Source organism: Magnolia sinica, chromosome 3 (assembly GCF_029962835.1).
Source record: "Magnolia sinica isolate HGM2019 chromosome 3, MsV1, whole genome shotgun sequence".
In the NCBI taxonomy this organism is placed as follows: Eukaryota; Viridiplantae; Streptophyta; class Magnoliopsida; order Magnoliales; family Magnoliaceae; genus Magnolia; species Magnolia sinica.
Window position 1 is genome coordinate 107853854 of NC_080575.1, and position 14819 is coordinate 107868672.

At 41.3% G+C, this 14819-nt stretch overlaps 1 protein-coding gene across 1 annotated transcript; it reads right to left on the reverse strand.

Annotated features, from left to right (window-relative positions):
- Nucleotides 1–712: 712 nt before the first annotated feature.
- Nucleotides 713–5798, reverse strand: LOC131240613 (uncharacterized). The gene is made up of 2 exons (XM_058238928.1): nucleotides 5302–5798; nucleotides 713–1602 (listed from the first exon to the last, which is right to left on the reverse strand). The coding sequence occupies exons 1-2, from the start codon at nucleotides 5686–5688 to the stop codon at nucleotides 1066–1068; spliced, it is 924 nt and encodes a 307-aa protein (XP_058094911.1). The 5' UTR covers nucleotides 5689–5798; the 3' UTR covers nucleotides 713–1065.
- Between the last annotated feature and the right edge of the window lie 9021 nt (nucleotides 5799–14819).

Here is a 14819-nt window from a genome sequence, read left to right on the forward strand (position 1 = left end):
TTGATAGTGACCTTGAAGTTGATTTCTAAGAGAAATATTGCAAAGATCCACAGTCAGCTGAAGGGGGGAAAGAAGGTCCAAAGACTACGAGGATGGCAGGACCTTCCGGTCTAGGAGGTTACAATGCCACCTAGCCTCTCAGAAGGCGCAACAAAATGTTATGGATTACTGACGGTGGGCCCACTTGTCTTCCTCATTGTCCAGATAAGCAGTTTTCACTTTTTTAATTCTTTATTTAGGATAATCACGCAATTAAGTCCCAAAAGGGCGAGGCCTACTCTCTTTCTGGGCTTGCCTAGGGCCTGAGCTGAAGGCTCGTGGAAAATTAACAATCAATCATGCATGGGCTTGAGCTTCAGGGCTGACTCAGCACGCGAACTAGCCTGGTACATACTCTCAGCTGAGGCTACAGGCAGATGGGTCAGGCCGATGCATGATCCTTGAGGCTTGATGACCATTTCAATTGGGCCCACACACCGTCATGCATATTGACCCAACCGGGCCACTCCAAGCTGCCATCAGATTATTGGTCTGGATGCTTGGTTGAGGCCCGGGCCTTATGAGTTACCAGGTGGACTGGGCTGCATCTGGGCTCTGTCATCATACATAAAAGGTAAGATCTGCACTTCTTGTGGGCCATAAATGACAATCAGCTGTACACCAATAACAACCCTTAAAAAAAAATTTTACTGGTGCTATAATCCAATCCATGGAATTGAAGCTTTAGTTATTTTCCACCAAATCTATCAACATTTCACATGGAATACGAAGGCAACTACTACCTAAAATAGGTTCTCCCTGTTGCTGATCCACGGTGAACAATGTCAGGTAAATCCTCCATGCATTGGATCCTACTCAGATACATCCACAAAGTGGAGCGGTGGTCCCTTCGGCATAATTACATCTTCTCCTGATTGATGGAAGAGTGTCTTTCATTCTTCTCTCATGTATAGAAGTTTCAACTTTGGAAGTATAGACAGCCCGGCACACTGAACTTGAAGATCCCAGAAGCACAAGGTGTGCAAATCGACTTCAGGCTGGGCACTTGCAAGAACAAGAAAATATCTATAAGAACTTAGTCCATGATCCCAAGAACGGGAAAACAGCAATCAACAGCCTTAGAAGCAAGGGCACGTCTGAATTTTTCCCTCTCCTAGTCAGCTTTCCCTTTGTCTCTGGCTGGGGCCGGGGCGGCCTGCTTGTTGTTCTACCAGGCTGCCTTCTTGGCCCCTTATCAGACTCCCCACGCCTGTCCAGTTCATCCCATCCACCAAAACTGGGCTGGCGTTGGCTGCTGCCCTTCTCGACCACACCATCATTTGTTGCCACCCAAGACTGATACCCCCGTGCCTGACCATTGTCACTGCTTTCTTTGTCATCTCTCCACTTGGTATTGCTGGTAGCACTAGCAAATGGCTTATTCTTGGTCTTGGACTTCCGTTTTGGGCCATCTTGTGTCTTTCCCCACACCTTGTCAATGGCCAGTGAAAGTGCTGATTGTCCAAGAGGAAGTGCTAGGGCCATGAGGAAAGCTTTGGGGCCTGTTGTGAGAAGCGTTGATATGATGATTGCTGGAAGCAACCAACCAAAGGATCTAAATACCTGCACTAACAGTAACACATGGAATCAATAAATCTTTATATTGAACAGAATAACTCCTCACAATAACCCAAACCAAAGATTACTTTGAGAAACCCATGGATCAAAGAAGGATGAGGGAATTATGTAAATTTTGGCAAAATATATGTGCAAGGTAAATAGTTATCCAGGTTTTTAAAGCTCCAGTCGAACTCAGACTCTTAATCGACTTGAAATTCAGTCAAGTATTCTTTTGAGTTTATCAACTGTAACAAGCTTTTTGGCTGATTTTTTGAGTACTTGATCAAGTTTGTCAAGTGCCTATCAAGTGACCCCTGATATGGCAGAAGCAAGTTTAAAGATTCCAAAGGCTTATTTCAAGGACTTGGGCTGTGTCATCCTAAACTATGTAAGACTAATCACTGAACTTGAAAAAATAAGCCTAATAAACTAATGAACATTAACAAAACATTGTTAACACATTCATGAGTTGAACCTTACTTTATTTTTATTTTTACTTTATTTATTTTTTTAAGAAAAACCTTACTTTCTTTACTCTAGCAAGTTTATGTTTCAGTTGCTGGAACCACAACCTTCCTTTTCATTGAATCCACAAATGAATGTCGCTGCATAGCATGAAGTGGTTGACAACCATATAGAGTTTTGAGTTACTTATTACTTTATTTGAATTAGGGAACAAAAGTTTAGAAGAGCTCACACTATACTGTTCAAAAAGAAGAAGAAGAAGTCCCAGTGGAAGCATGAAAAACGTCCATTGGTATTTTGGAACAGTAGCAGTGCAATGCTTGCTGGTTTTTCAGACCCCATTGGTTCAATGGACTCCAAAATCCATGGAGGCAGTGGCTCCATTACAGGTGACTAAGGTTGTTGCAGATGTTAACTTCTGCACAGCCATCATTTAAGGCGATTCAAAGGCGTATTGCCTGGGCGTAGGGTAGCTTCCTGTGGCATCTTGTGGATTGGATTGAGGTACTCAACTTGAGAAACCCCAATTCAAATGGATTTGGTTCTGTTTTGTGCTTTCTTGTTTATTTTTTGTTTCTGCTCTTTTTTCTCGGCCGTTGGCTTAATAATATTCACCATCTTTCCGGGAAAAAATCAAAACAAAACCACCGCTACGGCTTTTCTATGGGCCTATGGTGCTCCTCCAAAAATAGCTGCCTTCGCATGGCTCGCTGGGAAAAAATAGAATTTTGAGAATCAATAATCTGCCTAAGAGATCTTGCACGTTGCCTATTCCGTGTACTCTCTGCCTGACCACCAAGGAGTCTGTCGACCATCTGTTCATCCACTGCTCTTTTTCCAGAGTGGTGTGGTTCAGTATCCTCATATCCTTGAATGTGTGCTGGGTGATGCCTGGTTCGATTGAGAGCTTGTTCCGGTCATGGCATCATGTGGGAGGGGATCTCCTTGGTACTTCCAGATGGAGGATTGCTATGCTAGCTATCGTATGGTTTGTTTTGACTGAAAGAAATAAGCATTGCTTCCATAATCTGAGAGGTTCAGCTGTATGGGTCTGTAATCGGGTGTGTGTGTAACCAGAGAGTGGGATCCTTGAGTCCGTTTTCTAGGAGTGTGGACTTCTTTGGGTTTTTTTTTTTCTCTTTTTTCTTTCCCGTGTCGTCGCTGTTCTGGTTTTCAGCCTTTGGCCTTGATAAATTGCCTCATCTTATATATATATATAAACACACACGCACACGCGTGCGCGTGCGCACACACACAAAATAACCGCTATTACTACCTGTTTCAATGCATCGCACGACCTCTTATCAACTCCTTGAGTGATCAAACAACGTTCACTCATAAACAACCTCTTCCATAAACGATCACTTTGGTACTCGTTAGCAATAACTTCCCGGTATGAGGCTTCTTATGTGTCATTAAGTCTTTCGCAATAACTTCCCGGTTCAAGGAATCTTATGTGTCATTAAGTCTTTAGCAATAACTTCCTTATATAAGGAATCCTATGTGTCATTAAGTAATTATGATTCTTCCATTTTGGGAGAATTGTGTCTTGAGGGATCTTTAATAAGATATTTTCGTGTCTTGGGCATCTTTCATGGAAATTATTAAATAAGAAAGAGCAATGCATATGAAATTAAAAGTACGTATGGGAGAGACTAGGGTCCATACATGTGGTATTTTGGGGTTCTTTTCTTAATTTAGAACAATAGAGTTTTCATGTGCATGAATGAAGACACTAGTGGAGAGAAGTGTTCCCATTCACCAGTGGACAGCGGTTTTTGGAGAAGTATCTTTTTGCATTGGCTATGGACAAGTTGACTAGACATTTACAAGAAGAGGTCCCATGGTCTATGTTGTTTGCAAATAAGAGTTTTGATGGATGAGATGGGGAAGGGGTAAATGCAAAGCTGTAACTATGGAGGGTGCTTTAGAATATATAGGTTTTAAAATTAGCCAGACAAAAACAGAGTGCATGGAATGAAACCCTAGTAACAATGGGAGTGAACGTTCAAAAGTAGTTAAGATTGACAGCCAAGAAGTACCCCAAAATGACCACTTTTGATATTATGGGTCAATAATTCATGAGAATTGGAGCAGGGTGGATGAATTGGAGATGTGCTTCTGGTGTTCTATCTGATAGCCACATAACAATCAAACTACCGGGGAGTTTTGATAGGGCAGCTATAAGGCCAATACTTTATGGGACATAAGGTGGGGCAATCAAGGAACAATACATTCATAAAATGAGTGAGCTGAAATGAGTATGTTGAGATGGATGAGCAGCAAGACAAGGGTAGAATTGGAAATGAATGCATTTATGGGTAACTTAGGAGTAGCCCCAATACATAATAAGATGAGGGAAAGTAGCCTTAGATGGTTTGTCCATGTGTACTGGAGACCACAAACCGCACCAGTTAGGAGTGAGTTGGTTCATGTTGATGGCTATAAAAGGGCAAAGAGAAGGCCAAAAGAGTGTCAGTGGAGGTAGTAAGAAAAGATTTGATGACACCAGGTTTAATTGAGAATATAGCCCTTGATAGAATGGACATGGAACAAGATTCATGTACAGGACCCTAATTAGTTGGGATAATGCTTAGATAACAATGGTAATTGATTAAACTTTCGATCCAAGTTACATAATACAATTGTGGATATTACACAAATTTGGGGAAAATTCATGACACCTCCGGCCAGTAAACAATGTTTCTCCATACATGATCCACTGCTGATATCGAATTCAAACTCAATTAATCCATTTCGATCGGTTGCTGTGACTTCGTTATGACCACTTTGCACTGACCATACATCATCATCTCTCGGTTAAAATCTTGAACTTCAGCACTTTTAATCAGTTAATAATCTCTCTCAAATGCAATCAACACCCTTTGTTAGAAGAACAAAAGGGATGCTGACTTCTAACATGCATTTGCCGAGAATATCCCAAGCCACAAACATTCTTATGTATCTTTAGATGGAAAATCCCTGAGGAATCTCAGTAACAATGATGAAAACTAGGAAAACTACGACACGCTTGATAAATTGCCGCTTTGGTTTCCTGAAAATTCATACTAGAAAGCGGGAAAGAAACTGAAAACATGCACATCTAAAGCAATGTCTTATCATCTCAACATGCATTCTTTAGACAAGCATAATTCAGAATTCTGTCAATTTCAATAAGCTGTGAATTCTATAACTCGCCAGATCGCTTTCAACAAAAATTCAGACACAAGAAAATACCTTGAAAATCCAGATACTGTCCCATGGCTGTTCGTCGAAAAGCTCGTTATCTTCATCGAATTCCGACGAATCATCATCGGACCACCACTTCCGTTTCTCTCTCCGCCCGCCTTCATCGTTGTCAAATGATTCATCTCGGAATCTGAATCTTCCTGCTCGAACGCTCTCAGCATTAGAGTCCCAGAACGGACCGGTGCGTTTGCTGGAGGAGCACCGAATGAAGTGGTTCCGCAGCAGGTTAGGGTTTTGGAACGGAAGAGCAGGTCCGTACTTCCATGGGGGTGGTGATGTGGAAGGGATAGCGAGGGAGAAGGGGACGGAAGAGATGAGGAGATGGTGTCCGAGGTCGAGGACCCTCGAAGCTCCTCCTCCGTTGGATGGAATCATAGCATTTCTACGGCTCTGACTCTGCCGAGAGGGATGCTGGAAGAACAGGGCGAGAAAACCCGCTTTTACGCGGGCTGCTGGTTAGTGGGCACGTGTATTGTGCGTAGGAGAGAGAAAATGGATAGGGAATATTGGATCTCGACCCGATGTTATCGTTAGCGTCCTCGGACTGTGGGATGTGTTGGGTGATGTGGGGCCTACCCTGATGTATTTTTTTATATCCATGCCGTCCATCCGTTTTTCTAGATCATTTTAAATTATGCGAATAAAAAGGTTAAGTGTGTAGGAAGTTCAAGTGGACCACACCAATGGAAATGGTGGTGATTGAACGCCCACCACTAAAAATTCTTGGGGGTCACGAAATTTTTGATCAAGCTGCTATTTGTATTTCCCTTCATCTAGGTCTATATATGTGACCTTATCAACACGATGGCAAATAAACATTACGGTGGGTGCTAGGAAGGTTTCAACGGTGGGTGTCATTATCCATTGTTTCCTGATGTGTGGTTCGATTGAGCTTCAGATGTGCTTCAGTTTTGGTTTAATGACTTAAAATGAGACGAGAAAACGGATGGATGGCGTTGATATAAAATAAATCAATTAGGGTGGCCTCACAGTGCCCGACACATCGCACAACACGGTTGGTGAATAGGAGTGTACGTGAACCGAGTTAGCTGGGTTAGCTCGCTGGACTCGACCTGAAAAAGCTCGATTCAACTTGGTTCAAAGCTGAGTTCGAGCTAAGTTGAGCTGATTTTTTGAGCTGGAACAAATTTCGAAATGCGTCCAAGCTTGCCCGAACTCGAATCGACTTGGATCGAATCCCAACTCAAATCGAACTTGGATCGATCTAGTTTGATGACTCGGTTACTCTGATATTGATGTTGCTGACCAAGTGTTAATGAAATGACTTAACAAAGTATTGGCTAGCGGCAAGAAAAGTTTGTATATGAAACGAATATCATTTTTCCTTGATTTTGATGTTGCCTATAAGATATTTGATGAAATACTTATAAACAGGTATTGTTGTTTTATATATAGTGAGAAATTAAAAATGCACTGCATGTGTTTGTGAAAATGCCATAGAGATTTGATTTTGGCTCGAACTCGACTCAAATTGGCCCGAGCTACCAAACCAAGCCGTATCGAGCTGGCCAATCAGGCTCGAGGACCGATCCGAGCCGAGTTCGAGTTGGGGTCAACTAGTGGCCGAGCCGAGTCAAGTTGAGGCTGGCACTACTTGTTTCGACTCGATGTACACCCCTACTGGTGATGGTGTGAGCAACACCACCTAATCCACGCTCGCTTGCATGTATGGCTGTATGGCTGTTCGATGGCCAGGCCAGCCCCGTGCTTTTGGGCTAGATAGTTGTTTAGACCGAGCTTGGGCATATGGGATAGGCTTAGGCTTAGATAGACATGGGTGATATGAGATGCATGGTTTAATAATTTACTTAAATTTAATTACAAAATTTTCATTTAAATTGAAAATAATTTAAAATTTTTATTTTTTTGGTTCTTACCCTTGCCTTGTGGTAGACTTATAAGAGTTTCAACACCATGCAAAGGGTTTGGGTGTGTGCGCGCGAGTGTGAAAAATAAAAAATAAAAAAATCTTTCATTTTATATTTACGTTTGCCATGTGCAAGTAGCCCTGGCTATGGGGTGTCAATGGGCTGGGCTTGGGCCTCAAAAAGTAGAATTTTGAATAGACTGGGTCAGCCAGTTCAAAATCTGGGCAAGACCTACCTCAAGCCCGGCCCGTGACAGCCCAGTCATGGCCCAAGCCCGTCACACACAAACACTATTTTATGGGTTGTACGTGGCAATTATGTGAATTTTCTTTTGAACGTGGGTCGAGATTTGATAAGCCTCAGCGGATTGTGGACTAGGATTAGGCAGCATGTACGCCGGCCCGGCCGTTGACAACCCTACTTGCACAAGCAAGCAGGAGCCGTGATTCGGTGATCCAGACCATTGAGTTGCCAGGACTCAACGGCTAGGATGCAGATTGGCTAGTGACACTGCCACTAGCCAAAGCTAGTGGTCGGTGCTATGTGGGACCTACTATGATATATGTGCTTCATCCATGCTGTCCATCCATTTTTTCGGATCATTTTATAGTATAAAACCAAAAGTGAGATACATTCAAATCTCAAGTGGACCACATAACCGGAAACAGTTTTGATTGATCTCCCACCGTTAAAAATTTCTTCGGGGGCCACATGCGTTTTGGATCAAGCTGATATTTGTTTTCCCCTTCATGCAGGTCTTCGTGATCTAGTCAACAGGTTGGATGTTACATAAATAGTATAGTGACCTTAGGAGGTTTTTAACGGTGAACATGCAATTACTACTTTTTTTCCTTGTGGTGTGGTCTATTTATGTTTTAGTACTCATTTTTTTTTTTTATCAAGCCCTGAAAAGATCTTCAAAAATGAATGTAAGGCGTGGATAAAACACATACATCGTGTTGGGGCCATATATCACATACCACCAGCCACATGGCTAGTGCTAGCATCACTAACCAAACTGCCCCCGTGACTAGGGGTGTACATCGAGTTGAACCGAGTCGAGTGGGCCTTAGCTTGACTTGGCTCGGTCACTAACTAACCTTAGCTTGAACTCAGTTCAACTCAGTTCTCAAGCCTGACTAGCCAGTTCAGCTCGATTCGGTCAGTAGCTCAAGCCAGCTCGAGCCAAGATCAAGCTAAGTTTGCCATTGAGGCATTTTCAAAAACACCTTGACTGCACATTCAAAATCTCACCGTATTTAAGATAGTAGCAATGGTTGTATAGGTATTTTATCGAACACCTTCTAAGCAACGTAAAAATCAAGAAAAAAAAATGCTATTAGTTTTATATACATATCTTTCTTGCCACCGGCCACACTTCTTTGAGGCATTTCATCAAAATACTTGGTGAGCAACATCAATATCAAAGTAATTGAGTTACCGAACTGGTTTGATCCGAGTTGAGTCGAGCTGGGCCAGCTCGAACTCATTTTCGAGCTCAAAAAATTAGCTTGACTCGGCTCGAACTCAACTTCAAAACGAGTCGAATAAGGCTTTTTCGAGTCGAGTCAAGTGAGCTAACCAAGCTAGCTCGGTTCATGTACACCCTTACCCATCTTTTTTCCTTTCTAGGATAATTGGGCGTGTGATCTACCCATATTGATTGTTGGAATCACCGAAGCATGAGCCCCACTTCTAAATAAAATAAGTAATAAAACTACAAATTTACTAAACACTCTAGTTTTTAAATAAAAACTTTTTTTTTGGAATAAGCAAATAAGTTGTTATTAGTAAAGATGTCAAACATCCCTTCAGGAACTTTAAATAAAATTTGAAACATTTTCTACATTTTTTTTTCGGAAAACGGTGTATTAAAACCGAACAAAATTTAATATTCTCCAAAAAAAAAAAAAAAAAAAAGATGAACTCTAAAGAGTCGTACGGGAGAATGTAAAAGTATTACGTGGTAAATGGTTTACAAGTAAATGGACTGAAAGACCCCTTTAAATGCCTGAAATTGCTTGTAAAAACTTCATAGGCTGTAAAGTAATTACAACTTTTACCGGCAATTAAAAACTTGCCTTTAAACTACGTTTTCAATTTTCATTTACAATTGAATTTTCTACCATGGCTAGTTTTTAAAATCCCTCTATAAATGGGAGCATTGCAGCTCCCTTCTCCACCATTTCCCCTGCCCCAACGTCTCGCTCTCTCTCTCTCTCACAGCCCTCTACACCTTCCCCGTTTCGGCTTCCAGCGAGTCGACTCCGCCATCGATCAACGACGATTGACCTGAAAAGGACCCTGAAAGAGGAAAAAACCAACCCGCTTCTCTCTCTCTCTCTCTCTCTCTCTCTCTCTCTCTCTCTCTCTCTCTCTCTCTCCGCCTTCTTAGAAAGGGGTCAAACACGCCATTGATTTCGACAACGTCTGCCTCTGTCGTACTTATGGCAGGTGAGCAGCACCATTATCAACACAACTCATCATCTCCGACCAGCGTTGGATTCATTCTCCAACTGACACAACCTGTTGGAGTGAAAAAGTCCCTTGATATACATTAATTGATACACCACACTCGACAGCTTAAGCTTTTAGAGTAAATGGTTGTTTGACACAACCTTCTCTCGCTCCTTTCAAAAGCCCCCTCACGCCACCTTTAATTCAAATGTATGCAACTCTTTTATTGATAGGCCCAACAGGCAATCTTATGAAATTGATGGACGGCTCAAATTTCCATACATGTCTGGAAAAGCAAACGTCATCTTTGACCATCAAGATGTGAGGAATGCTTTTAAACCAAATGGCTTTCATAAGTGTAGATGTGAGGTTTTTTTTTCAAGGAAAAGGATATTAGGAAGATATAAGGGTATTCATTCTATTCCTTCTTAATATCATCCTTGAATCGGTCTTTTTCATTACACTTGGGTCCATACGTTGGGGTGAAATTATTAGATAACTTCACAAGAACTTGAAAAATAAAAAGCCTCAATATGGTGGTGTGGCAAATGGCAGTTGGGATGACTGGTGTTTCAAATTCAAGTCCTCTTATTATGTTTTGCATAGTTTTTGTTATTTTAAGTTTCACATAATATGTAAGCACATCATCGTGTGATCACTTAGCTATGAAGCAGTTGAGAGATAACTTCAAATGTTATGTAAATGCATCATTGTGTAATGACCTGGCTATAAATTAAGTACTCAATAATCTATCTTAAATGAAGCCATTGTATATCATTTGAAGATTTATAGGGATTTATCTCTCCAAGCTCTGTTAGACATTAATATCCAATTACATGATATAAATATTTCATAAGTTATTTACATATATAGATAATTATTTACCTGTACAACGATTACAGTTTAAAGCCAAACAAAATCAGTTGTAATTCAATTATCTGTAATCCATGTACCAGTACTTAACACTTACCGATTTTACATGCATTCAACCCCTAACATTTTTCAAGAAACATAAAAACTTAGTAATGAATTCCCACCAACCAAACAGTCCTGCATGTCCAGGGTCTTCTAAATATGGAATACTGATCTGTTGCCCCACATATAGTAACTCAAGTACAACGTTCATGCGGAGGGGGATGCCAATGAGCAACTCGCTATTGCAGGTGTTGAAAGAGTTTATACATGATGAAAGAAAAATAAATTAAAACAGGATTTGCTTATGGACATGCATCATTTAACACAAAAGTAAAATCCTAATTTGAAGATGATTGAAGGATAATCAATTCGGCGGTTATATTCCTCACAATCTTTGCAACTGGCATGCTTGAAGTTTTTAATTGAAGAAGTTCTTTTAAGACAGAACTTTGTAATTGTTGTCATATGGCTTTCCTGGATATAAATGACTACATTACCTAGCCATACAGTCAAACCTCTAATGACATCCAACCACGACTTCTACATCTCCTCAGATTCACTACACATGGATATAAGCAACCACCTTGAAGGCCCACAACATCAACTGCTTACAATGGATCAGTTCAAAACAAATCAAATACGGTGTTTACCGCTAAAGCGCCAGCTTTGGAGGAAATCCATATGTTAGGCCCCACATAGAATATCACCTGGCATGAAAATTGAACGGTCTATTGATCAGGTGCACCATATCTATATGTTGAGTTAGACGATTTGATGTCCTTTGAAAGTGAAAATGTGGACAAAATGATTATCAGAATGGCCAGAGTTTTTGTGCCATTGATCTTCACGGTGGGATCTACTGATTTCATGGTCCTGATTTCCTGGACATGCAGTGCAGTTGCAGTAAATACTCTGCTGGATGACAAATTATGGTACTCCCGGCTATACACGATTATTTTCTAATACGGCATTTTAGGACAGAATCCCAGATGGAGGGAAGCGAATTGGCTGGTGTACCACACATCAGCTGTATGTATTGACGTCAGAAAGTTTTGTGGGTCCCATCATGAGGTATACGTTATATCCAAACCGTAGATCAATTGGACCACACTGCAAAAAGCTACGGGGGATTGAACGTCTACCATTGAAACCCTTTTGGGGGTCATAGAAGTTTCGGATCAATATAAAATTTGTTTTTCCTCTTCATCGGTCCATGTATTTGTGGATGGAAAATAATCGTTATGGTGAGCCCTACGAATTTTTTAATGATGAAAATCATTATCCTCGCTGCTATTTTTGGTGTGGCCCATTTGAGCTTTGGATATGATTCATTTTTTGCCTAATGCTCTAAAATGATCTCGAAAAATGGATGAATGGTGTGGATATAATAAATACATCATTGTGGGGCCATGTAACTTTGATCTCCTTTGAACCGTTCGTATAACTCGAAGCTCAAGGAACGTCGATGCTCGTCTTCGCATGACATGTATCTACACCAACTATATAGCTGGTGTGTCGTACACCTGCCAACCGGACACGGATTGCATCCTACCCCGCCCGAACAATAATCCGTCCGAGCAAGGCTCTCTGGGGCTCATCGTGATGTAAGTGTTTTATCCAAGCTGTTATTCATTTTTCTCATATCATTTTAAGGTATGATCCTAAAAATGAAGTAGGTCCACACCTCCAGTGGACCACACCAAAGGAAGTTGAAGTGATAATGACACCCACCGTTGAAACCTTTCTAGTGGCCACCGGGATGTTTTTTTTACCATCCAACCTATTCATAAGGTCATGTAAACGTGGATGAAGTGAAAATGCAAATATCAGCTTGATTCTAAACTTCTCTAGCTCCTAGGAAGTTTTTAATGGTGGACGTTTAATACCCACCTTGTGGTCCAGTTAATCCCTAGACCTGGCTCATTTTTTGGCTCATACCATAAAATGATATAAGAAAAACGAATAACGGCGTGGATAAAACACTTACATTACAGTAGGCCTAGAGAGCCCTGCCCGAATGGATTATCGTCCCGGTGGGGTAGGACGCAATACGCGTCCCTGCCAATCCGCTTCTTAAGGACGCGGATTGTGTCCTATCCCCGCCCATCTCCATCCCGGACGGGGAGGAGCTTTGAGTGGCCACCCTGATGTGTGGGTGTTGTCCACATATAGTCCATTCATTTTTTAGTATCATTATAGGGTATAATTCAAAAAATTAGACGGATCCAAGGCTTTAGTAGACTACACAATGGGGATTAAACTCTTACACGAAAGTTTTGGATGGAGCTTATATTTGTGTTTTCTCTTCCTCAAGGTCTATGTAACTTTATGAATAGATTGGATGGCAAATAAACATTATAGCAGGCCATAGAAAAGTTTCAGCGGTGAGAATCAATATCAACTTTGCTTCCTGTGGTGTGGTCCACTTGAGCCTTGGATCTGCTTCATTTTCATGTTTGTAACTTAAAATGATACGAAAAATGAATGTACTGTGTGGATAAGACCCATACATCAAAGTGGCCACTGAAAGCTCATGCCCGTTCCCAGCTAGAGTGGGTGGGGTAGGACGCAATCCGCATCGTAGATGGAGCCGCGGATTTGCAAAAACCATCTAATGCCATTTTCAGAGGTGGCGCGCGACATGTGCCTTTCTTGATTGATCTAGATTGTCTAGTTTCTGGACAACACCTCGAGTTGCCCATGGGCCCATGAGTGGATTGTTCGTGAGTGGATTAGCCTGTCTTTCACCTCAGGTAAGCTTCATGCGGTGGGCATCTTTCGCACGAGTCAGATGTTCTACACGTGACACGCAGGTGGGAAAGGCATACCACGTACATTGCTGCATGGTCTCACGAGAAATAGACTAACAGTCTCCACAGGACCACTCGGAAACCTAAGTTTGCAACCCTTCACTATACAAGTGGCCGACCATCCGTGATCAGAACCATTCATCCCACGGGATCCATCATGAACAGTCCACGTTACAGGAGTTTCACTGGTTGGGTGATGATTCGGTGTTCGGACATGGCCTGATAAAAAATGGGTCGGACCGACATTCTAAAATCAGCTAACAAATTAACATTTTCCGGGTGGAAAGTCTTTTAAGCTGAATGGGGCAATAGCATCTGGTCAATGCAGATCTTTTGACCGTACTTCGTAGGCGATGGGCCCCACAAATGAATGGTAACAATCTCCAAGGGTTCCCCGAGGCATGACGGAAACCACAATTTCGTGCGGTCAGGCGAACTAGAACGTGCACTTTTGTCGTATTGAAGCACTTATTTTCTACTTTTTTTCTTTTGGAAATGATCTGATGCTCTTGGAGCACAATAAATTACAGTGCTCCTAGTTGTATATTTTTACTTGGATGGTTAAATCGATTGATCTGAACTGTTTATTTAGTTCGCAATACATTTCATGTACCACCATGGGTAAATCAAATTGATATTAAGATCCAATCTACAGTTCATTTAGAGTTGTTTTTATAGCCATCCATTTTCCAAGCCATGGATGAGTTGTCTATAATTGCCTAACAAAAGTGATTCTTTAAACTCTAACCAAACCATGGTGGGTCCTAATAAATAGATGGATCAGATTGTTGACTGGACTTAGTTTTGTGCAAACAATTCTGTCTGTCCATATTAAAGGTCAGTAATCAAATGGTTAACATTTGATAGATTGGCGTGATGTTTGCATGTTATACCATTTAATTTGAATTGGATATAATGAACAGTCTAGATCTATGGATTGTACTAAGTATTCACATGCAACTAAGAGCATTATAACTTGGTCGATTAGTGCTCTTGTTGTCTTAAGTCATCCGATAAGGTTGATCTTCTAGATCTCACTCTCGCCATCTAAGCATGTTCTCATCATTTCCGGACTCTTTTTTGGAAGCGGATTAGCTGGTGTACCACACGCGATGGACTTGGTTGGTGTGTTGACGTCACCAATTATGTGGGTCCCACCATAAGGTATGTATTATATTCTAATTGTTTGTCCTTTTGGTGAGCTCATTGTAAGGCTTGGGCAAAAAAATAAGAGAGATCCAAAGATCAACACTGCAAAAACGGAGTGAGAGATTGGATGTCTACCATTGAAACCTTTATAGAGTCACAGAAGTTTTAGATCAATAAGATATTTATTTTTTTGTCTTCATCCAACCTTATGAATAGATTGGATGGGAAATAAATGCTATGGTGAGCCTTACAAATGCTTTAGCGGTGAGAATCATTATCCCATTGC